Source organism: Tachypleus tridentatus, unplaced genomic scaffold (assembly GCF_004210375.1).
Source record: "Tachypleus tridentatus isolate NWPU-2018 unplaced genomic scaffold, ASM421037v1 Hic_cluster_2, whole genome shotgun sequence".
Taxonomy (NCBI): Eukaryota; Metazoa; Arthropoda; class Merostomata; order Xiphosura; family Limulidae; genus Tachypleus; species Tachypleus tridentatus.
Window position 1 is genome coordinate 50,060,298 of NW_027467782.1, and position 23,851 is coordinate 50,084,148.

The 23,851-nt window shown below is 37.0% G+C and overlaps 1 protein-coding gene across 1 annotated transcript; it reads right to left on the reverse strand.

Annotated features, from left to right (window-relative positions):
• Positions 1 to 10,868: 10,868 nt before the first annotated feature.
• Positions 10,869 to 23,682, reverse strand: LOC143242313 (uncharacterized). Its single transcript, XM_076485674.1, has 8 exons — positions 23,673 to 23,682; positions 22,696 to 23,220; positions 21,784 to 22,594; positions 14,697 to 14,833; positions 14,206 to 14,333; positions 11,840 to 12,087; positions 11,131 to 11,280; positions 10,869 to 11,003 (listed from the first exon to the last, which is right to left on the reverse strand). Exons 1-6 carry the CDS (start codon positions 23,680 to 23,682, stop codon positions 11,956 to 11,958), a joined length of 1,743 nt encoding a protein of 580 aa, XP_076341789.1. The 3' UTR covers positions 10,869 to 11,003; positions 11,131 to 11,280; positions 11,840 to 11,955.
• Between the last annotated feature and the right edge of the window lie 169 nt (positions 23,683 to 23,851).

Sequence of the window (23,851 nt, forward strand, 5' to 3'; positions counted from 1 at the left end):
TTCCTCATTTTTTTATGGAATAAAAACATATAATCTTTCAGGTTTCTCAACTTCATTAGAAAATAAACCTTATTGAAGTTATTTTCTAAAGATATTCAATTATTATCTTCAATATTGATGCTTTTTCAAGAAATTTTCATTAACTGAAAGACTACAAAATTTATTGAACTCAAATTCATTTCTTTGGGAAGTTCCACTTTATTAAACTCAGTACCATAATTAAGTTAAATTCTTTATGGACTTTTACCTCTTACTTCAATACAACAATATGTATTTAAATAATTCTTCAGTTTGGTGTACAGTTTATGTGATAAACTTATGAATAAAACATAAAGATTTGGTTTGGTTTGTTTTGAATTTTGCACAAAGCTGGGGCTATCTGCACCAGCTGTCTCTAATTTAGCAGTGTAAGACTAGAGGGGCAGCTAGTCATCACCACCCACCCACCTCTTTACTCTTTTACCAACGAATAGTGGATTGACCATATCATTATAACACGGCTGAAGCGAGCATGTTTGGCATGGTGGGGATCTGAACCCATGACCCTCAGATTACGAGTCACATGCCTTAACCCACCTGGCCATGCCAGGCGATCATAAAGATTTGAAATGAGATACAACAATACTTTCATTTCTCTATAAACAAATACTTTATTCTATAGAATGAAGTTGTTCATTGTTTATATGTGGGTGTTTTCAGATTGTTTAAATTTACAGAAATAAAATACCTACTTCCAGATATACAGGCAGATCAGTGCTACAATGATGATGATGGCGTGGATTAGAGAACACCTAATACTGGGAAAAAAAAAGAAAACAAAGTTGTTTAACATGATGTAAAGATAATGGTGGATACAGTAGCGATGGATGGTCTGGAGAACAACACCTAATACTGGGAAGAAACAAAGGTTGTTTAACATGTAAAGATAATGGTGGATACAGTAGGATGGATGGTCTGAGAACAACACCTAGTATTGTAAAAAAACACAAGGTTTAACATGATGCAGGCTTCAGTAGCAATGGATGATCTGAGAACATCTATAGAAGAACTGTAAAGAAACAAGGTGGTTTAACATGATGATGGCTACAGTAGTGATGGATGGTCTCAGAACAACACCTAATTATCTAAAGACACATAAGGTGGTTTAACATGAAAAGATGATGATGGCTATAGTAGTGATACTTGATCTGAGAACAACACTTAATACTGTAAAGAAACAAGGTGGTTTAACATTGTGATGGTTACAGTAGTAATGGATGATCCAAGATTGGCACATAATACTCGAAATTATTATTTAGAGTAAATAATTGTTTTAACATGACATAATATAAGAAATAAAACACTCACTTGGTCATAAGATATGGAATTTTAGTGAAGTTGCTTTCACATGAGAAAGTGAAACTGTTTGTCTTTTTTTTCTGTACCTTCTGGGCACGAATCATGAAGACATGTTTAGATATATCTTGTAGACAGGCTACTATGTTTTGTTTATCTTGGATAACCTAGCATAGTTTGGCTAATGTCTAGTCAACAAATGTTGATACATTGTTATTGAGTAATGTATCCTTCAATAAATGATTCTGTGATGTTTCTGAAGGTTTGGTTATTCATCTAGATAATATCACTAGAAACAGTGTAATAATGAATTGTTTATCACTATTGTTTCAGGAAGTAAGTTATTAACAGTTTTGGACTATATTTTTGTTCATTTTTAATACAGTAACCATGGAAATATGATGATTTGCTACCATGGTAAATAAAACATCTCATAATAATGATGACAAAATTAGTTTTGAGAGTTATGACTGTGAAAATAAGTACATAATAACAGTAGTAATGGTAATCAAGCATTGAAGGTTATGGGTATGAAAATGAGTGTATAATAGTAATAATGTTAAGCAAGCTTTGAGGGTTATGTTTATATAATGATAGTAATAATGGTAAACAAGCTTTGAGTTTTATGTATATAAAAATAAGTATATAGTGACAGTAATAATGGTAAACAAGTTTTGAGTTTATGTATATAAAAATAAGTATATAGTAATAGTAATAAGGGTAAAAAGCTTGGAAAAAGAAAAATAATAACTTACCCTCTCTGTCAATCTCACAGTGGGTACCCATATAATTGTCCGAGCATCTAAAACAAATAAAAATAAAATCATCTAGATAAGGAGTTTCATGAAGGAACACAATCTATGAGTGAATTCCTAAGAACAAAGGATGGCTTGTTTTTAATGAACCAAGTCCTAAGAACAAGGTTGGCTTGTTTTCAATGAACCAAGTCCTAAGAACAAGGATGGCTTGTTTTCAATGAACCAAGTCCTACGAATCAAGGTTGGCTTGTTTTCAATGAACCAAGTTCTAAGAACAAAGGATGGCTTGTTTTCAATGAACCAAGTCCTAAGAACCAAGGTTTGCTTGTTTTCTATAGATCAATTCCTAATGACAAAGGTTAAGTTTTTTCTATGAATCAGTTAATAATGACAAAGGTTGGCTTCTTTTCTATAAATCAGTTCCTCGTCACAAAGTGACTAGTGATTTAGTATCAAAACAACTGAATCATTTACTTTCTATGAATTCAATTTTAAAACCAGAGATTTACTCAAGTGGCCCTGACTCTAGCAACAGTGATATATTTACACTAAGTGACTGACAAAGCAACAGTGATATATTTACACCAAGTGACTGACTCTGCAACAGTGATATATTTACACTAAGTGACTGACTCTAGCAACAGTGATATATTTACACTAAGTGACTGACTCTAGCAACAGTGATATATTTACACTAAGTGACTTACTCTAGCAACAGTGATATATTTTACACTAAGTGACTGCCTCTAGCAACTGATATATTTACACCAAGTGACTGACTCAAGCAACAGTGATATATTTACACCAAGTGACTGACTCAAGCAACAGTGATATATTTACACGGTGACTGACTCAGGCAACAGTGATATATTTACACTAGGTGACTCTGACTCTAGTAACAGTGATATATTTACACAAGTGACTGACTCAAACAACACTGATATATTTACACTTAGGGACTGACTCAAGCAACAGTGATATATTTACACCAAGTGACTGACTCAAGCAACACTGATATATTTACACCAAGTGACTGACTCAAGCAACACTGATATACTTATACTAAGTAATTCATTCTAGGAACAGTGATATACTAAGAAATTCACTCAAGCAATAGTGATATATTTAGAAACTGACTCGAGCAACAGTGATATATTTGTACTAAGTGACTCTGACTTTAGCAAAACTGATATATTTATACTATGTAGCTTTGACTCTGTTTGTTTTTTAATTTAGTGCAAAGCGAGGGCTATCTGCGCTAACTGTCCTAATTTAGGGTGTAAGACTAGAGGAAGGCAGCTAGTTATCACTACCTGCCAACTCTTGAGCTACTCTTTTACCCACGAATAGTGGAATTGACCGTCACATTATAACGCTCTTATGGCTGAAAGGGGCAAGCATGTTTGCAACAGTAAGAGGGAGTTGTTCAGTGATGGCATTAATTTTTATACTGAAAAGTATGACACTGAAAACACAGCCACGAGGGACTCCAAGTTCCTGTAGAAAAAAACGGGAAATTATCGAATCCATACGAACTTGAAATCGCCTATCCATTAAAAATTTTAATAAATATGGGCAAATGACCACGTAACCCATATAAATGGAGGTCTCACAAAATGCCACTTCTCCATGTTGTGTCATAAGTCTTCTCAATGTCAAAGAATATTGATACAAGATGTTGTTGTTTGAGAAAGTCTTCTCTGATGGATGTTTCAAGTAGAATCGAATGGTCCATGGTGGAGCGCTGTCGTCGGAACCAACACTGGGTGGATGAGAGGTTACTTGATTCGAGGAACCAAACAAGACGAGCATTAACCATCTCTCTAAGGTCTTACAAAGACAGCTCATCAAAGCAATTTGACGACAGTTTGAATAAATCTTGGGATCCTTCCCAGGCTTATAGAAAGGTAGTACAATAGCCTGGCCAGGAAGAACATTCTCCTGCTATGTTCGGTTAAAAACGATCAGAAGAATAACAAGAGAAGCATGAGATAGATGATGCAGCATCTCGTAGCGTACACCATCAGGTCCGACCGATGTACTGCCAGACCAAAGAAGGGCCAATTTGAGTTCCACCAGTGTAAAGGTGTGATTATAGTCATAGAGACAATCAGCTCAAAAGGAAAGGGGTGAACACTCTGCCTGAGTCTTGATGGCTAAGAAGGTGGAGGATGAAACAAAGTACTAGATACCCGTCAAAAGCTTTCATCTAGAGTATTATCGATGCTCTGGGTACCACTTCCCTGGTCATCAAGATCGAGAGGAACAGAATTATATTGTTCACTAACCTTTCAAATCTTGCCCCATATGACTTTGGAACTGGTGGTAGAAGATATGCTGGTTGTGAATTTAATCCAAGATTCCTTCTGGCTTTGACGTCCTACTCACAAAGTAGGTGCATGGGTCTGCTAGAAGGCGATATGGTTCGAGAGTGTGGAATACCTACGAAAAGTATCCCAGGCTCATTTTAGCCTTCCATGCCATGTGGCAGGCAAGATTCCACCACGGATGAGGATATAGTGGAAAGCGTGTCAAGGTTAGGAATACACTGAGCAGCTGCTTGTATAATACAATCAGTTATGCTGCTACACAGTCGTCTATTGATGGCTTACAGACGATGGCAGGATGAAGTTTTGCGAAAGCAGTAAAGAGGACTAGTTTGCTCGATACGGCTTTCATCGGTGCACGCGGGTCGGGTGGAATCGACCACGGCCAGTCTCTCTCAACATTATAGAAAAATAATCACTGCCTCGTGGATTATTGTTAACCCTCCAAACAAAAAGGAAGAATAGTGAAGGGAAGCAAATTGAGAGATCAATAGCAGTAAAGGATTGACTAGGAGCAGGTAAGTATGTAGAACAGCCAGTATTGAAAAGAGAAAAGTTGTGATCATAGAACATATGACCTAAAGAGCGTACCCTCCCATCAATATCAGAACTTCCCCAGAGGGGATAATGTCCATTAAAGTATTCCAGGTTAAAAAGGGAGACAGCAACTGTTCAATGAGAGCACCAAAGTCTGATTGATCGTAAGTCTCTCCAGGCGACAGGTAGAGAGAGCAAACAGTGATGGTACGACCAAAGGAAACATGGATGATTACGGCCTCAAAGGCGTGTGAGCACATGTTGATCAAACAATAGTGCCACCCCTCCATGCACTCGTCCATCACACAGTCTGTCATTTCTGTACAAAGAAAACTAGTGAACGGTGACTGTATTGACAGGTTTCAGAAATGTTTCCTCTAAGGAATTTGATTTGTTTTGAATTTCGTGCAAAGCTACATGAGGGCTATCTGCGCTAGCCGTCTCTAATTTAGCAGTATAAGTCTAGAGGGAAAACAGCTAGTCATCACCGCCCACTGCAAACTCTTGGGCTACTCTTTTACCAATAAATAGTGGGATTGACTGTCACAGTTAAATGCCCCACTGCTGAAAGGGCGAGCATGTTTCGCGTGACGGAGATCCGAACCCGCGATCCTCGGATTATGAGTTGAGTGCCTTAACCACATCTGGACATGCCAGGTCGCCTGTAAGGAAAGACATACAGGATGACAGAAAGCAATCAGTATTTTGATATCATCCAGATTAGAACATAAACCTCGACAGTTCCATTGTATCAAAGTAGGCATTTTTATTTATGTGTAGGCGAATTGGGTGGAGAGCCCATCTGTTTACGACCACGTATTTTTTTCTTTGAGGGAGGTCTGTTGATCCTGCCCTAGATCAATTGGGCAGGTCTTAGTCGTTGGAAGAGGATTCTAGCGACCGAGGACGTGAACGAATAATCGTTTTGCATCTTGGGGCAGAAGACGAAGATCCAAGTACCTGGATATGGATCTTGGGATTTGTTGGAATGTATGTTAAGGACAAAGATGGGTGTTGTTGATTTATCAACTTTTTTAACCATGGAGGTCAAAAGAATTTTCATTTGTTTTGAAAACGATTTTTTTGGAGACACAGAGATCCGTCTGCACTCCCACTGTAGTAGTGGAATGAAGTGCAGCATATGTCCGATATGAAGTGGTGGACAGCAACTTTCGAGCCTCAGGATAAGTAAAGATTTGAATCGTCTTCAAACGCTGCACTTCTCTTTCTTCCAAACATTTAGGGGCAAGAACGAAAGTAAGATGGATGAGAACCATTGCAATTTACGCAATGAGGGTCTGTTTCACATTCATAGGCATTGTGGTCCTTGTCACCGCAACGAGCACACGTCAAGGAACCACAACATGATGTTTTTGAGTGACCAAACAGCTCATACTGAAAACATCTGGGAGGGTTTGGAATGTATGGTCGTACCTTGCAATTAAGATAACCTGGCTTGATAGTGACAGGCGGACGCCATAATGTATATGTTAAAATAAGGACATTGGTCGGAAACATAATTTTATCTTTGCGAGTGGAGATACGCCTCACTACAGAAACTCCTTGGGTGGAGAAACCAGTGAGAATCTCCAACTCGGGGATGTTCTTCAAATGCCTCTTAACAATAACTCCTTGTGACGAATTCAAAGTAGCATGGGGTGTAACCTCAATATCCCCAACTCTAGTTCCTTCTGAACAAAAAAGGAAGACGTTTGCTCTAAAGATTTGTCTGAGAGAGGAATGAGGTACAGGTGTTACAGATGTTGAATATTACTGCTCAAAATCTTCAAGACGTGGTCGTTTACCTATGCGCTGTTTGTTTCACTATTTTACTTAAGATTTTATTTGGGAGATCCATAATAAAAATAATGTTTGGCGCCAACTGACCTCACCTACCATGGAGCTCTACGAGGGACGCACTACAAGGACACTGCAGCAATGCCAGAGTTTTGTAATTATTATACCCAAACAGATACAATGTCCACAACATCTGTTTAGAACATCCAACACTGGCACTTGGTTGATTCTAGCCCAAGTGGACCAGCCGATTGATCCTAGGCAGCCACATCAAGGCCTCCCGTCTACAGGAATTCAAGGCCAAAATGGTGTCTTGGACCCCTCAACCACCAGGATCCTCTCCTTCCTTCTTCACGGCTCACCACGCACAGCAAACACGTGGGTGAATGTTTAGATCTCAGACGAGATAAACTGATAGAACAGAACCTTCCTGGGAGGTCCCTCATCACGTACAGGAATCCACACCGATGGGATTACTGACTCTCTGCAACAGTGATATATTAATACTAAGGAACTGACTATACCAACACTGATATATTCATACCAAGTGGTTCGGACTGTTATTTCTTGGTAGGTATTTTAGTTAAAATATTGTTTTGTTCCCCCGAATGGGGAGCGAAAAATAACCTGGGGCGGTCAGAAACTTGTTTCTCTTCACCCCACACGCGGCTAGAGTTAATTTAGCAGATAAATTGAAACTTATTAACTGGAGTAACACTTATTTACTGAATTAGAGTCGTGGTACTGAATTACTTTGCAATGTTAACAGGTTTATTATCTCTTTGAAGCGCGTCAGTCGAAGCTGCGAGACGGTAGGCGTGTGAAAATTCAGACGAGAAGCTGCAGCTCACAGTCTCTAGAAAATATCTACTGGTGTAGTTGTGGTCACAGCAAGAAGATGCAAAGCCAGCACAGTTAACACACATGACTACAGTTTACAAAAGTTTAGGTACTTAAAGATGGGCCTCTTTTCAGGGCTGAGATCAACAGATCCAATGAATAACCCGAGAAAACCCACTTTTACTGGTAGTGGCTCTGTCTCTAGCAACAGTGATATATCAATACTAAGGAACTGACTCTAGCAACAGTGATATATTAATACTAAGGAACTGACTCTAGCAACAGTGATATATCTAAGGAACTGACTCTAGCAACAGTGATATATCAATACTAAGGAACTGACTCTAGCAACAGTGATATATCAATACTAAGGAACTGACTCTAGCAACAGTGATATATTAATACTGAGGAACTGTGACAAACGTGATATATTAATACTGAGGAACTGACTGTAGCAAACGTGATATATTACTGAGGAACTGACTGTAGCAACAGTGATATATTAATACTAAGGAACTGACTGTAGCAACAGTGATATATTAATACTAAGGAACTGACTGTAGCAACAGTGATATATTAATAAGGAACTGACTGTAGCAACAGTGATATATTAATACCAAGGAACTGACTCTAGCAAGGTGATATATTAATACTAAGAAATTGACTCTAGCAACAGTGATATATTAATACTAAGAAATTGACTCTAGCAACAGTGATATATTACTAAAAAAATTGACTCTAGCAACAGTGATATATTAATACTAAGGAACTGACTGTAGCAACAGTGATATATTAATACTAAGGAACTGACTCCAGCAACAGTGATATATTTGTACAATGTAACTCTGACTGTAGCAACAGTGATATATTAATACTAAGGAACTGACTGTAGCAACAGTGATATATTAATACTAAGGAACTGACTCTAGCAACAGTGATATATTAATACTATAAGGAACTGACTCTGCAGCAAAGGTGATATATTAATACTAAGAAATTGACTCTAGCAACAGTGATATATTAATACAAAAAATTGACTCTAGCAACAGTGATATATTAATACTAAGGAACTGACTGTAGCAAAACATGATATATTAATACTAAGGAACTGACTCCAGCAACAGTGATATATTTGTACAATGTAACTCTGACTGTAGCAACAGTGATATATTAATACTAAGGAACTGACTGGTAGCAACAGTGATATATTAATACTAAGGAACTGACTGTAGCAACAGTGATATATTAATACCAAGGAACTGACTGTAGCAACAGTGATATATTAATACTAAGGAACTGACTCTAGCAACAGTGATATATTAATACTAAGGAACTGACTCTAGCAACAGTGATATATTAATACTAAGGAACTGACTCTAGGCAACAGTGACATATTCAATACTACTAGGAACTGACTCTAGCAAACGTGATATATTAATACTAAGAAATGACTCTAGCAACAGTGATATATTAATACTAAGGAACTGACTGTAGCAAACATGATATATTAATACTAAGGAACTGACTGGCAGCAACAGTGATTATATTTGTACAATGTAACTTCTGAACTGTAGCAACAGTGATATATTAATACTAAGGAACTGACTGTAGCAACTGATATGATTAATACCAAGGAACTGACTGTAGCAACAGTGATATATTAATACCAAGGAACTGACTGCGCGCTGGCAGTGATATATTAATACTAAGGAACCTGACTGCTAGCAAACAGTGATATATTAATACTAAGGAACTGACTCTAGCAACCGTGATATATTAATACTAAGGAACTGACTCTAGCAAACAGTGATATATTAATACTAAGAAATTGACTCTAGCAACAGTGATATATTAATACAAGGAACTGACTCCAGCAACAGTGCAACCAGAACACAGTACAATGTGTGCTGACTGTAGCAACAGTGATATATTAATACTAAGGAACTCTGCTGTAGCAACAGTGATATATTAATACCAAGGAACTGACTGTAGCAACAGTGATATATTAATACCAAGGAACTGACTGTAGCAACAGTGATATATTAATACCAAGGAACTGACTCAAAGCAACAGTGATATATTAATACCAAGGAACTGACTGCAGCAACAGTGATATATTAATACCAAGGAACTGACTGCAGCAACAGTGATATATTAATACTAAGGAACTGACTGTAGCAAACAGTGATATATTAATACTAAGGAACTGAATATGGCAGCAACAGTGGATATATTAATACTAAGGAACTGACTCTAGCAACAGTGATGTATTAATACTAAGGAACTGACTCTAGCAAACGTGATATATTAATACTAAGAAATTGACTCTAGCAACAGTGATATATTAATACTAAGAAATTGACTCTAGCAACAGTGATATATTAATACTAAGGAACTGACTCCAGCAACAGTGATATATTTGTACAATGACTGTACTCTGACTGAAAGCAGTGATATATTAATACCAAGGAACTGGGACTGTAGCAAGGCAGTGATATATTAATATTTAAGGAACTGACTGTAGCAACAGTGATATATTAATACCAAGGAACTGACTGTAGCAATGAGTGATATATTAAGCGCACAAGGAACTGACTGTAGCAACAGTGATATATTAATACTAAGGAACTGACTCTAGCAAAAAACGTGATATATTGCCCAGGGACTGATTACGATAGCAACAGGTATAATGTAACTCTGTAGCATGTAGCAACAGTGATATATTGGTACAATGTAACTCTGACTGCACAACAGTGATATATTGGTACAATTTAACTCTGACTGTAGCAACAGTGATATATTAATACTAAGGAACTGACTCTAGCAAACAGTGATATATTAATACTAAGAAATTGACTCTAGTAACAGTGATATATTAATACTAAGGAACTGACTGTAGCAAACATGATATATTAATACTAAGGAACTGACTCCAGCAACAGTGATATATTTGTACAATGTAACTCTGACTGTAGCAACAGTGATATATTAATACTAAGGAACTGACTGTAAACAGTGATATATTAATACCAAGGAACTGACTGTAGCAACAGTGATATATTAATACCAAGGAACTGACTGTAGCAACAGTGATATATTAATACCAAGGAACTGACTGTAGCAACAGTGATATATTAATACCAGGAGGAACTGACTGTAGCAACAGTGATATATTAATACTAAGGAACTGACTCTAGCAAACGTGATATATTAATGCTAAGAAATTGACTCTAGCAACAGTGATATATTTGTACAATGTAACTCTGACTGTAGCAACAGTGATATATTGGTACAATTTAACTCTGATTGTAGCAACAGTGATATATTTATATTGGGACTTACTTGCAAACAGCGGTTCCTTTTCTGACGACACACACTCCATGGTTGTTACAGAACTCTGACGAACAAGCTAGATATAGATAAGGAGAAACCTTTATGTTCTAATATTAATATCAGTCTTCAAGTTTTCTTTGTAAATTAATAATCAACATGTTTAAACAATTTGAAACAAAGCTGATATAAGACTAATTACATACCTTGGCAATGTCGTCCTGCCTTCCATCGGTCATTTTTAAACTTGTCTGAAAATCCAGGTTTACAATGACACTGGAATGAGCCAAGCTCATTTACACAGTAACCATTCTTGGAACAATCATTTGTATCTATATCAGCACATTCATCGAAATCTGAGAAATATACAGTTTAACACTTTAATAAATGTACTATAAAACATATTCACACGAGGACACGTGTTAAAAACATGCACACAATTACTGTATGGTTTAAGATACTGTATTAGATACGTAAACACAATTACTGTATGATTTAGCATGCTGTGTTAAACACATACACATTAGATGTGCATGGTTTCACGCGAACTGTTAAATAATACACATTAGCTATATACATACACACAAATATTTGTAAAACGCAAACGCAAACTAACGTGTCAAGGGTTTAGTTTAGAGAGAGAGAATCGTAAGAATTCTCTCTCCAACTGGGTGTTCAGGAACGTTGTGGTTCCTCTTCGTCCCCTCGTCAAAGGTTGAAATATTTGTGTAATCTCACTTGTTATTTTAAGTAAATACACATAATAACCTAATTATTAAAAATTTGTTAATTTATAATTGTAGAATAATATCATATAGTTTTTATATAAAATTTCAAAACAGAAGACAGTTTTTCTTCTTGTAGGAAATCTTTAAATCACAAAGGCTAATGTAGATGTGATGAAGTTTTTCATACCTTCTACCAACGGAACTGGACTGAGAGGTTCTTCTATATGTAGCTGACTGTCTTCAGTTTTTTGGTTTATCACTTTATTCAGTTCGTTTTTCAGCTGCTGTTTCACCGAAGTCCTTTTAGTAGTCCTCAGTTTCCTTAAGTTTTACAGTAGCATTTACCAAGAAAATACCACCGATATTATAGAACGTATTAACTTTGACCCCTAAAAATTCCTTGGCCAGAGTAGTAGATGGAAACAAAGAGCTCAACTAAAGTAATAAAAAAAAACATCGTTCGTAGATTCAATAACTTTCATCAATGTACAAGAAAGAGAGATAAACCATATTAAGTAACACTTTCACTGTTTTACTGTTTCTAACAGTAATGAAAACAATGAAATTACTTTACGGTTGGGAACACTGCATCAAATTATTAAAATTATTTTAAAAAATAAATAGAATTAGCCAATGATATAAATTTAAAAAATTAAACTCTGAAATGCTACAAGACCTCAAGCTTATCAACTTTGTCATCTCGAGATAAAATATCTACAGATAAAATTAACTTTTAATAATTCAGTGTGTGACTGCTAACTTTCAGCGAGAGTTCATCTCAGAGAAAAACTGAAGTCAAGAGTAAAATCCTAATACGCTTATAAGTAGTCCAATTTGAGTTTAATTAAAATTAATTTTCACTAGAGGGGACGAAGGTTTTGTTTTGTTGGTGATCTGAGAGCGCACGCTCTATGGAGCGACCCCTCCCATCAATATCAATACCTCCCCAGAGGGGATTATGTAAATTAAATAACCCCAGTTTTAAAAAGGGAGACAGCAACTGTTCAACGAGAACAACAAAGTCTGATTGATCGTAGGTCTTTCCAGGCGTCACGTAGAGAGAACAAGCAGTGATGGTACGACCAAAGGAAACATGGTAGCTACGGCCTCCAAAGGTGTGCACTCGTCCATCACACAATCTATCATTTCTGCACAAAGAAAACTGGTGAAAGGTGACTGTATCGGCAGGTTTCAGAAATGTTTCCTGAAAGGAACTGGATTTGTTTTGAATTTCGCGCAAAGCTACATAAAGGCTGTCTGAGCTAGCCGTCCCTAATTTAGCAGTGCAAGACTAGAGGAAAGAAGTTAGTCATATACTACCCACCGCATACTCTTGGGCTACTGTTTTACTAACGAATAGTGGGATTGACCGTCACATTATAACGCCCCCACGGCTGAAAGGGCGGGCATGTTTGGTGCGACCGGGATTCGAACTCACGACCCTCAGATTACGAGTCTAACGCCGAAACCCACCTGTCCATGTCGAGCCTCACATTATTTTAAAACATCAGACGAGGACGGGGGCGAAGGAAAAAACTAATATTCCTGAATTGAAGAAAGTTTTCATCTAAAACTAAACACGAGCGACAAGTAAAGTGAAGCAAACTCTACATTCATGCACAAGAGTTTATAAAGTTTTCATCTAAAACTAAACACGAGTGACAAATAAAGTGAAGCAAACTCTACATTCATGCACAAAAGTGAAGAAAGTTTCCATCTAAAACTAAACAGAGCTACAAATAAAGTGAAGCAAATTCTACATTCTTGTACAAAAGTGAAAGAAAGTTTCCATCTAAAACTAAACAGAGCTACAAATAAAGTGAAGCAAATTCTACATTCTTGTACAAAAGTGAAGAAAGTTTCCATCTAAAACTAAACACAGTGACAAATAAAGTGAAGCAAACTCTACATTCATGCACACAAAGTGAAGAAAGTTTCCATTTAAAACTAAACACGAGCGACAAATAAAGTGAAGCAAACTCTACATTCATGCACAAAAGTGAAGAAAGTTTTCATCTAAAACTAAACACGAGGTGACAAATAAAGTGAAGCAAACTCTACATTCATGCACAAAAGTGAAGAAAGTTTCCATCTAAAACTAAACAGAGCTACAAATAAAGTGAAGCAAATTCTACATTCATGTACAAAAGTGAAGAAAGAGTTTCCATCTAAAACTAAACAGAGCTACAAATAAAGTGAAGCAAATTCTACATTCTTGTACAAAAGTGAAGAAAGTTGAAGTAATCTAAAACTAAACAGAGCTACAAATAAAGTAAAGCAAATTCTACATTCATGCACAAAAAGTTTATAAAGTTTCCATCTAAAACTAAACACGAGTGACAAATAAAGTGAAGCAAACTCTACATTCATGCACAAAAAGTGAAGAAAGTTTCCATCTAAAACTAAACACGAGCCCAAATAAAGTGAAGCAAACTCTACATTCATGCACACAAAGTGAAGAAAGTTTCCATCTAAAACTAAACACGAGCGACAAATAAAATGAAGCAAACTCTACATTCATGCACAATAAGTGGTTATTGAATCAAGACTTACAGCATTTTCAGCCTCATATTCCAAGAGCTGAAATTCCTGTGAATTTGGGTTGTGATAAAGTTGATTAAATTTCATGTTATCGTTATCAAGACGATCAGCTTTCATCACCAGCAGGAAAGAAACAACAGCTGTAAAATAATACGTTGGCATATTGTTATAAACAATTCTATCAATGTTTTTTACAAGCTCTTATTAATGACAAATATCACGAATATAATCCACTGTAAGAATATTTTACACTGTAGGTGTAGTTAAAGTAGAATATTGGGATAATAATTATTGGAGCTAAGCCACAAATACTAAACCACACATTACCGTTAAAACACGGTATTTACTGCCAGTGAAGCATCGTGGAAACAGAAACAAAAGTTTCATTTAAATCTAGTAGTTAACGGTATTACTTTATTCATAGTGTCAAAATGCCTACGAAGAAACCATAATTTTCTTAATTTATCACAGTAACATGAAAAAAAATAACAGAAAAGCCTTACGCGTACAAGGACCTCGTGCTCCAGGTCTAGCATAGCCTGGCCGACAGTGACAAGCACTTATACCAAGTTCTGTTTTACACCATTCATTCAGGGTGACGTCACAAGACGAGGCATCGCCGATTATACAAGTATCAATCCTGAAACATGAACAAATATATTTGTGCATTTATTTATTATATATCTTTATTGTATGATGGTTAAAACTCACGTGTAAACTATCTCCTAAAGTTCTGAGAAAACAAGGTTTGTTTGTTTGTTTCTTTTGAACTCCGCGCAAGCTACGCGAGGGCTACCTATTTCTTGCCGTACCTATTTTAGCAGTGAAAGATTATAGGGAAGGCAATTAGACATTATCACTCACCGGCAACTCTTGGGCTACTATTTTATCAACGCATTGTGAGATTTACTGTGACTTTATAACGCCCCCGCGCTAAAAGGGTGAGCATATTTGGTGGGTCAGGGATTCAGAATCCGCAACCCAGGTATTGCGAATCGAGCACCCTTCCCACCAGGCCTATTCTTAGTTTAAATATACCACTACAATACTGCCTGACATGTAACTGTCTCATTAATTAACTAACAAACGGTAATGGCTTCTTTCTAAGATGTAAACTTTATAATTTAGTAAAAGAACGTTTGATTTGAATTTCGCGCTAAGCTGCACGATGACTATCTGCGCTAACCATTCCTAATTTAGCAGTGTAAGACTAAAGGAAGGCAGCTAGTCATCACCACTCTCTGTCAACTCTTGGACTACTTTTTTGCAACAAATAGTGGGATGCATCTTACATTATAACGCCCCACCGCTGAAAGGACGAGTGTATCTCGTATGAATTGGACTTGAAACCGCGGCCCTCAGATTGCGAGTCGAGCGCCTTAACCGCCAGGCCATTAAGTAATAGAACAAATCTCAGTGACTCTTTTCTGGCTTATAAACTTTCTCATTTATTAACTCAAACAAACGCAATTGACTCTTTACTACCATGAAAACTACCTGGAAAAACAAGGACCATACCAGATTGGACTTTTCAAGAAAACTCCTAAAACTTGTGATCGCTTAATATTCGATAAACAAAAAAATTTGGTTTGATAACTAACTAAACTACCGTGGCAGGGGTTCAGTTTAGAGAGAGAAATCAGAGTTCTCTCTCAACTGGGATGTTCAGGAACTTTGTAGTTCCTCTTCGTCCCCTTTCGTTGATTGTTATTAAGATTAAGTGGTGGTTTGTTTGTTTTTTTATTATTATTTTAATAAATTAATTATCGTTATTATTCTTGACTTTTTGGGTGGAGAATGTCTCTCTAAATGTTGCTTTGGATGAAGGCAAAGGCAGCAGTGGAAAGAAAGGCCGGGACCTGTCCCGAAAGGAAAAAGTTGGGCAGATGTGAACATGAATGTAATTCATTCAAATCCAGATCAAATCAAACGGCCCGACTCAGGGTCTGGCAAAAAAAGTTGCCTGGGCTGGGATCTAGAAATCCAATGCCTGAAGATTTTGATGATGTGGGGAAACAGGAGCGCTTGAAAACCACTTTCACGACAGGCGCCGAAAGTTTTGCCTGTCGTGTGCCCTGTACCTGAAAAAAGGAATTCATATTAATAACATGGATTTTATTTATTTAGATTCTTTGTTGAGTGGATTGTGATTCTTGAAATATGTTGTAAGGTGATATGTATTTTGTTGGTGCACTTGATAATTTGTGTAGTGATGCCGTTAGTTTGTTTCTATTTTCTGCTTTTAGATAATATTTGAGAGAAAGTTCTGTCATTCTATCTCTTATAGTTGGTAAATTACTAATTTGGTGTAGATAATTTGTTGGCGTAAATGATGGTAAACTGAATGCGGATTTTAATATTCTGTTTTGTTGCACTTGGATTTTTTGGAGTGTGTTGTTTGACATATTGTATGTTACTTGACATCCGTACTCTATTAGTGGACCGATGTAAGCCTTGTATATTTGTATAATGGTGTTCGGTGCGCATTTCGATTGTTTACCAGTTATAGTCTTTAGATATGAAATCCTTTTTCTGATTGATGAGTGTATATTGTTTACGTGTTTTTTCCATGTTAGTTTTGTGTCGAAAGTGACGCCAAGGAATGTGATGTTTTTGCTCATGTTAATGGTTGTGTTTCCAAGTGATAGTTTTATTTTTTCTAGATTTTTTCTTTGCTTTTTAAGTTTTCTATAGAAGGTGATTGCTTGTGTTTTTGTTGGATTTAACACGACCCTCCACTTGTTGCTCCATGTTGAGACGTTGTTTAGTGATTCTTGTACGCGAGACATGGCCATTACTGGGTTTCTGGAGGTGCTCCAGATTGCGATGTCGTCTGCGTATTGTGAATTGTGTGTGTATGTTAGATTTGGAAAAGGTATGTCACTGACAAAAATTATATAGAAGTGGAGAGAGGACTGATCCTTGGGGCACTCCTGCCGTTATATTAAATAATTTGGATATGGTTTTATTGACTTTTACTTGTGCTGTTCTATTGGTTAAAAATTTGAAATCCATTTGACTATCGTGGGATTTATTTGTAGGTGATTTAGTTTGTATATGATGGCGTTGTGCCAAACGCTGTCGAATGCTTTTTTGACATCTAGGAATAGCCCGATGGTTACTTGATTGTTGTTGTAAGCTTTGTAGATTGATTCGGTGAGTCGTGTGAGGTGATCTGTTGTTTGTCTATTTTTTTCTGGAGGCATTTTGAGATTCTGGAAGGATGTTGTTTGATTCGCAAAAATGGAGGAGACGGTTGGAATAATTCTCTCCATCAGTTTGCCAAGGCAGCTTAACAGACTGATGGGGCGGAAATTATCTGGATTTGTTCTATTAGTTTGTTTCTTGGGGATAACTTTGATAACTTTTTTTAAGTGTTAACATTTAAAAATATGTTCGTTATTTATATTTGACGATAAATAGTATTCTTCCGTTATTGAAATTATAGTATAATTTGTTTTTTTTTGTTTGTTTTGGAATTTCGCACAAAGCTACTCGAGGGCTATCTGTGTTAGCCGTCCCTAATTTAGCAGTGTAAGACTAGAGGGAAGGCAGCTAGTCATCACCACCCACCGCCAACTCTTGGGCTACTCTTTTACCAACGAATAGTGGGATTGACCGTCACATTATACGCCCCCACGGCTGGGAGGGCGAGCATGTTTAGCGCGACTCAGGCGGGAACCCGCGACCCTCGGATTACGAGTAGCACGCCTTACGCGCTTGGCCATGCCAGGCCACTATAGTATTATAATGTAAAATCTATTCAATTATCGAACTTAATTTAAAACCTTTACCAGACAAGGAGAAAAAAAAACAGTTTAATGAATCATGAGTTAACCATTTAAACAAACAATTATTACACAATGAATGTATTCAGACAATTACTACACAATGAATGTATTAAAACAATTACTACACAATGAATGTATTAAAACAATTACTACACAATGAATGTATTCAAACAATTATTACGCATGAATGTTTTCTTTGACGGTTCTAAAGTGACTAAAACAATGGCATGAAACGTGTATAAATAATAACAATAAACGTGAGGGCACAACCTAATCAATAATATAGTGGATTGAGTGTTCCTGATTCACAACCTGTTACGACCAAAAGAAATACACGCTTCGCACTTGAGGCCATGATTACGTTTGTTTGTTTGGAAATTTCTTTCAAGCTACTCAGAGGCCTATCTGTGCTAGCCGTCCCTAATTTAGCAGTGTAAGACTAGAGGGAAGGCAGCTAGTCATCACCACCGCCAACTCTTGGGCTACTCTTTTACCAACGAATAGTGGGATTGACCGTCACATTATACGCCCCACGGCTGGGAGGGCGAGCATGTTTAGCGCGACTCGGGCAGGAACCCGCGACCCTCGGATTACGAGTAGCACGCCTTACGCGCTTGGCCATGCCAGGCCACTATAGTATTATAATGTAAAATCTATTCAATTATCGAACTTAATTTAAAACCTTTACCAGACAAGGAGAAAAAAAAACAGTTTAATGAATCATGAGTTAACCATTTAAACAAACAATTATTACACAATGAATGTATTCAGACAATTACTACACAATGAATGTATTAAAACAATTACTACACAATGAATGTATTAAAACAATTACTACACAATGAATGTATTCAAACAATTATTACGCATGAATGTTTTCTTTGACGGTTCTAAAAGTGACTAAAACAATGGCATGAAACGTGTATAATAACAATAATAAACGTGAGGGCACAACCTAATCAATAATATAGTGGATTGAGTGTTCTGATTCACAACCTGTTACGACCAAAAGAAATACACGCTTCGCACTTTGAGGCCATGATTACGTTTGTTTGTTTGGAAATTTCGCACAAAGCTACTCGAGGCCTATCTGTGCTAGCCGTCCCTAATTTAGCAGTGTAAGACTAGAGGGAAGGCAGCTAGTCATCACCACCCACCGCCAACTCTTGGGCTACTCTTTTACCAACGAATAGTGGGATTGACCGTCACATTATACGCCCCACGGCTGGGAGGGCGAGCATGTTTAGCGCGACTCGGGCAGGAACCCGCGACCCTCGGATTACGAGTAGCACGCCTTACGCGCTTGGCCATGCCAGGCCACTATAGTATTATAATGTAAAATCTATTCAATTATCGAACTTAATTTAAAACCTTTACCAGACAAGGAGAAAAAAAAACAGTTTAATGAATCATGAGTTAACCATTTAAACAAACAATTATTACACAATGAATGTATTCAGACAATTACTACACAATGAATGTATTAAAACAATTACTACACAATGAATGTATTAAAACAATTACTACACAATGAATGTATTCAAACAATTATTACGCATGAATGTTTTCTTTGACGGTTCTAAAAGTGACTAAAACAATGGCATGAAACGTGTATAAATAATAACAATAAACGTGAGGGCACAACCTAATCAATAATATAGTGGATTGAGTGTTCCTGATTCACAACCTGTTACGACCAAAAGAAATACACGCTTCGCACTTTGAGGCCATGATTACGTTTGTTTGTTTGGAAATTTCGCACAAAGCTACTCGAGGCCTATCTGTGCTAGCCGTCCCTAATTTAGCAGTGTAAGACTAGAGGGAAGGCAGCTAGTCATCACCACCCACCGCCAACTCTTGGGCTACTCTTTACCAACGAATAGTGGGATTGACCGTCACATTATACGCCCCACGGCTGGGAGGGCGAGCATGTTTAGCGCGACTCGGGCAGGAACCCGCGACCCTCGGATTACAGTAGCACGCCTTACGCGCTTGGCCATGCCAGGCCACTATAGTATTATAATGTAAAATCTATTCAATTATCGAACTTAATTTAAAACCTTTACCAGACAAGGGAAAAAAAAACAGTTTAATGAATCATGAGTTAACCATTTAAACAAACAATTATTACACAATGAATGTATTCAGACAATTACTACACAATGAATGTATTAAAACAATTACTACACAATGAATGTATTAAAACAATTACTACACAATGAATGTATTCAAACAATTATTACGCATGAATGTTTTCTTTGACGGTTCTAAAAGTGACTAAAACAATGGCATGAAACGTGTATAAATAATAACAATAAACGTGAGGGCACAACCTAATCAATAATATAGTGGATTGAGTGTTCCTGATTCACAACCTGTTACGACCAAAGAAATACACGCTTCGCACTTTGAGGCCATGATTACGTTTGTTTGTTTGGAAATTTCGCACAAAGCTACTCGAGGCCTATCTGTGCTAGCCGTCCCTAATTTAGCAGTGTAAGACTAGGGGGAAGGCAGCTAGTCATCACCACCCACCGCCAACTCTTGGGCTACTCTTTTACCAACGAATAGTGGGATTGACCGTCACATTATACGCCCCCCGGCTGGGAGGGCGAGCATGTTTAGCGCGACTCGGGCAGGAACCCGCGACCCTCAGATTACGAGTAGCACGCCTTACGCGCTTGGCCATGCCAGGCCACTATAGTATTATATAATGTAAAATCTATTCAATTATCGAACTTAATTTAAAACCTTTACCAGACAAGGAGAAAAAAAAACAGTTTAATGAATCATGAGTTAACCATTTAAACAAACAATTATTACACAATGAATGTATTCAGACAATTACTACACAATGAATGTATTAAAACAATTACTACACAATGAATGTATTAAAACAATTACTACACAATGAATGTATTCAAACAATTATTACGCATGAATGTTTTCTTTGACGGTTCTAAAGTGACTAAAACAATGGCATGAAACGTGTATAAATAATAACAATAAACGTGAGGGCACAACCTAATCAATAATATAGTGGATTGAGTGTTCCTGATTCACAACCCGTTACGACCAAAAGAAATACACGCTTCGCACTTTGAGGCCATGATTACGTTTGTTTGTTTGGAAATTTCGCACAAAGCTACTCGAGGCCTATCTGTGCTAGCCGTCCCTAATTTAGCAGTGTAAGACTAGAGGGAAGGCAGCTAGTCATCACCACCCACCGCCAACTCTTGGGCTAGTCTTTACCAACGAATAGTGGGATTGACCGTAACATTATACACCCCACGGCTGGGAGGGCGAGCATGTTTAGTGCGACGCGGGCGCGAACCCGCGACCCTCGGATTACAGTCGCACGCCTTACGTTATTATGGTGAGTATCAACTCCAATGATTCAGACTGACAAGGATAAATCAAACAACTGACAGTGAGTGATGTTTATACAGTATATCACTTAATAGTTATGAATAGCTAGTGCGAATAGTCCTCGAATAACTTTGCTCTAAATTAAATGAATAATCATTTTAAAAGAAAATGATCTACAGTTAAGAATAAAAATATTTGGAATTGAAATATGTAAACATAGAAATGCAAAACACAGTTTGCTTACATAAAGAAACACTAACCTATGAAAAACGCTACATTAAAAGATAAATATTTTAGATAGATATTTTTTTGTAAAAAAACAATCTCAACAGTTAATTGGTGAGAATTTTCTATAAAGAAAAACCTTTACTCTAGTTTTCTTATATTTTTGTTCTATTTATGCATTTGTAAGAGCCTTGGTAAATCTCACCTGATTATCGGAGGCCGAGGTCTGAACGGTGCCTTGTGAAGAGGTGGCTCCACACCTGGTCTGGTCTGATGATTCTGTCCTCTTTTACCACTTGGAAACCGTGGAGTGTTGTTGTTCCCTATGAAGCCATCAGAAGGTCCAGATCCAACAAAAGGACGAACATCTTCAATATCTATTGGCACAACATATGGACGGCCCGTTGGAAAACTCCATCTACTTGTTCGTTTAGTAGTGTCATCACTCAATGTTCCGGATCCATAAACAGTGACAATCTCCTCATAATTTCGATTTTTCGTTGGTCCTAGATCTTGTGGTGACAAAAATTGATTGGTTTCTGATCTAGTTTCAAGAATTGATTCTCCAGAATTGGTGTGAATGAACTTTACATCAGACTCTCTAACAGAAAGCTCTGAGCGAAAATTATAAACATTTCCATCGGTTGTATTCTTATTTCCTATTTTGGAATCTGAGACAACGTGGTCATTTTGCACGATGGAATCACCTTGTTCACGTTCTTTAGATATTCCAGATCTTCCTGTAGAATGAGTCACGGTGAAATAAAACTTGGTCGGTTCAGTTATTACCTCCGGTTCTTTACCTTTTTTAGCATTGCTCACTTGAGAGGGTCGTGAGTTGAGATAAAACACAGGAGCCAACCGTGTGACTGGAGCTGTTGGTATAAAATCATTTTTTTGTGTAACCAGCTGAGAATTAAGAATTTCTGGTCCAAAGGCGTGGGATGATTGGACATAAGGTGTACTTATTGTCTTGAATATATTAAGGGGTAAAGGACTTTTCAACATGGTTCTGACTGCATTAGATGAAATATTACTGATCCTAAGAAAAGATGGTAATTTTCAGTTGGAAAATGGCTGAAACGTTTCATATTAGACATCAACGTGGAAGAATAACTGGGAGCAGTGATGCCAGTCGGATCTTCTCCAACAGAAGGAAAAGTAAATAAACTTTCATGAGAAGATGGTTCCTCGAACAGGTAGCTGGAAGAGGAAGAAATATCTAAAAGTGCTTCCTCAGTTTTAAGTTTTGTTTTTTCTCGGTCAAGACCAAGTAGCATGGAGTCACTTTCTGTTGGTTCAATATCTGAATCTAACCCGTCATCCACGTCCTCTGTAAATCTTAAACTTAACAAGCGAAAAGGGTTCATTGTATTAACATGCGAGTCATTGTCATTAGTATTAGTTACTGGGAATTTTGTTGGATCTCGATTGTTAACGTGGCTCGACTGTAGTCCACGGTATAACTTTACTGTAGAGGTTTGTTTCTCTAGCATTTCTAAAATACTAATTTTATCTATTGACGAATCATCTTTACTGTAATCCACTTCATCAGGTGTTAAAACAGCAGAAAACGTTGGACGAATAAGTTTGTGAAATTCATTTGTAAAGAAAGATCCTCTAGAATCATCTTCCTCACTTCCTAAAATATGAAAGACTGGTAGATAGACGGTTCAGGATTGGATGAAACACTAGAATCGTCTTTCTCACTTCTAAGAACATGAAAGATTGGTAGATAGACGGTTCTGGATTGGATGAAACACTAGAATCGTTTTCCTACTTCCTGAGAACATAAAAGATTTGTAGATAGACGGTTCTGGATTGGATGAAACACTAAAATCGTTTTCCCTACTTCCAAGAATATGAAAGATTGGTAGATAGACGGTTCTGGATTGGATGAAACACTAGAATCGTCTTTCTCACTTCTAAGAACATGAAAGATTGGTAGATAGACGGTTCAGGATTGGATGAAACACTAGAATCTTTTCCCAATACTTACGTCATCATTAACAATACTCAGCAGAGGATTTGTAATAGAATTATGTATAATACCATATAATCTTGAATTCTCCGAAACTCTTACTTCAGTCTCACTTAACTCCATCATATGAAATAAATTAGACAGGTCTTGAATTACAAAAAAAATTATTATAGGGTTTGCTAGCCTCTGCTATTTTATCTACGACATTAAATATTTGGTTTGGAGCTCTAGCGTCAAACTTATGTATATACTTACGATTATCTTCTGTTACTGTTGAAGAAACTAAATCAGA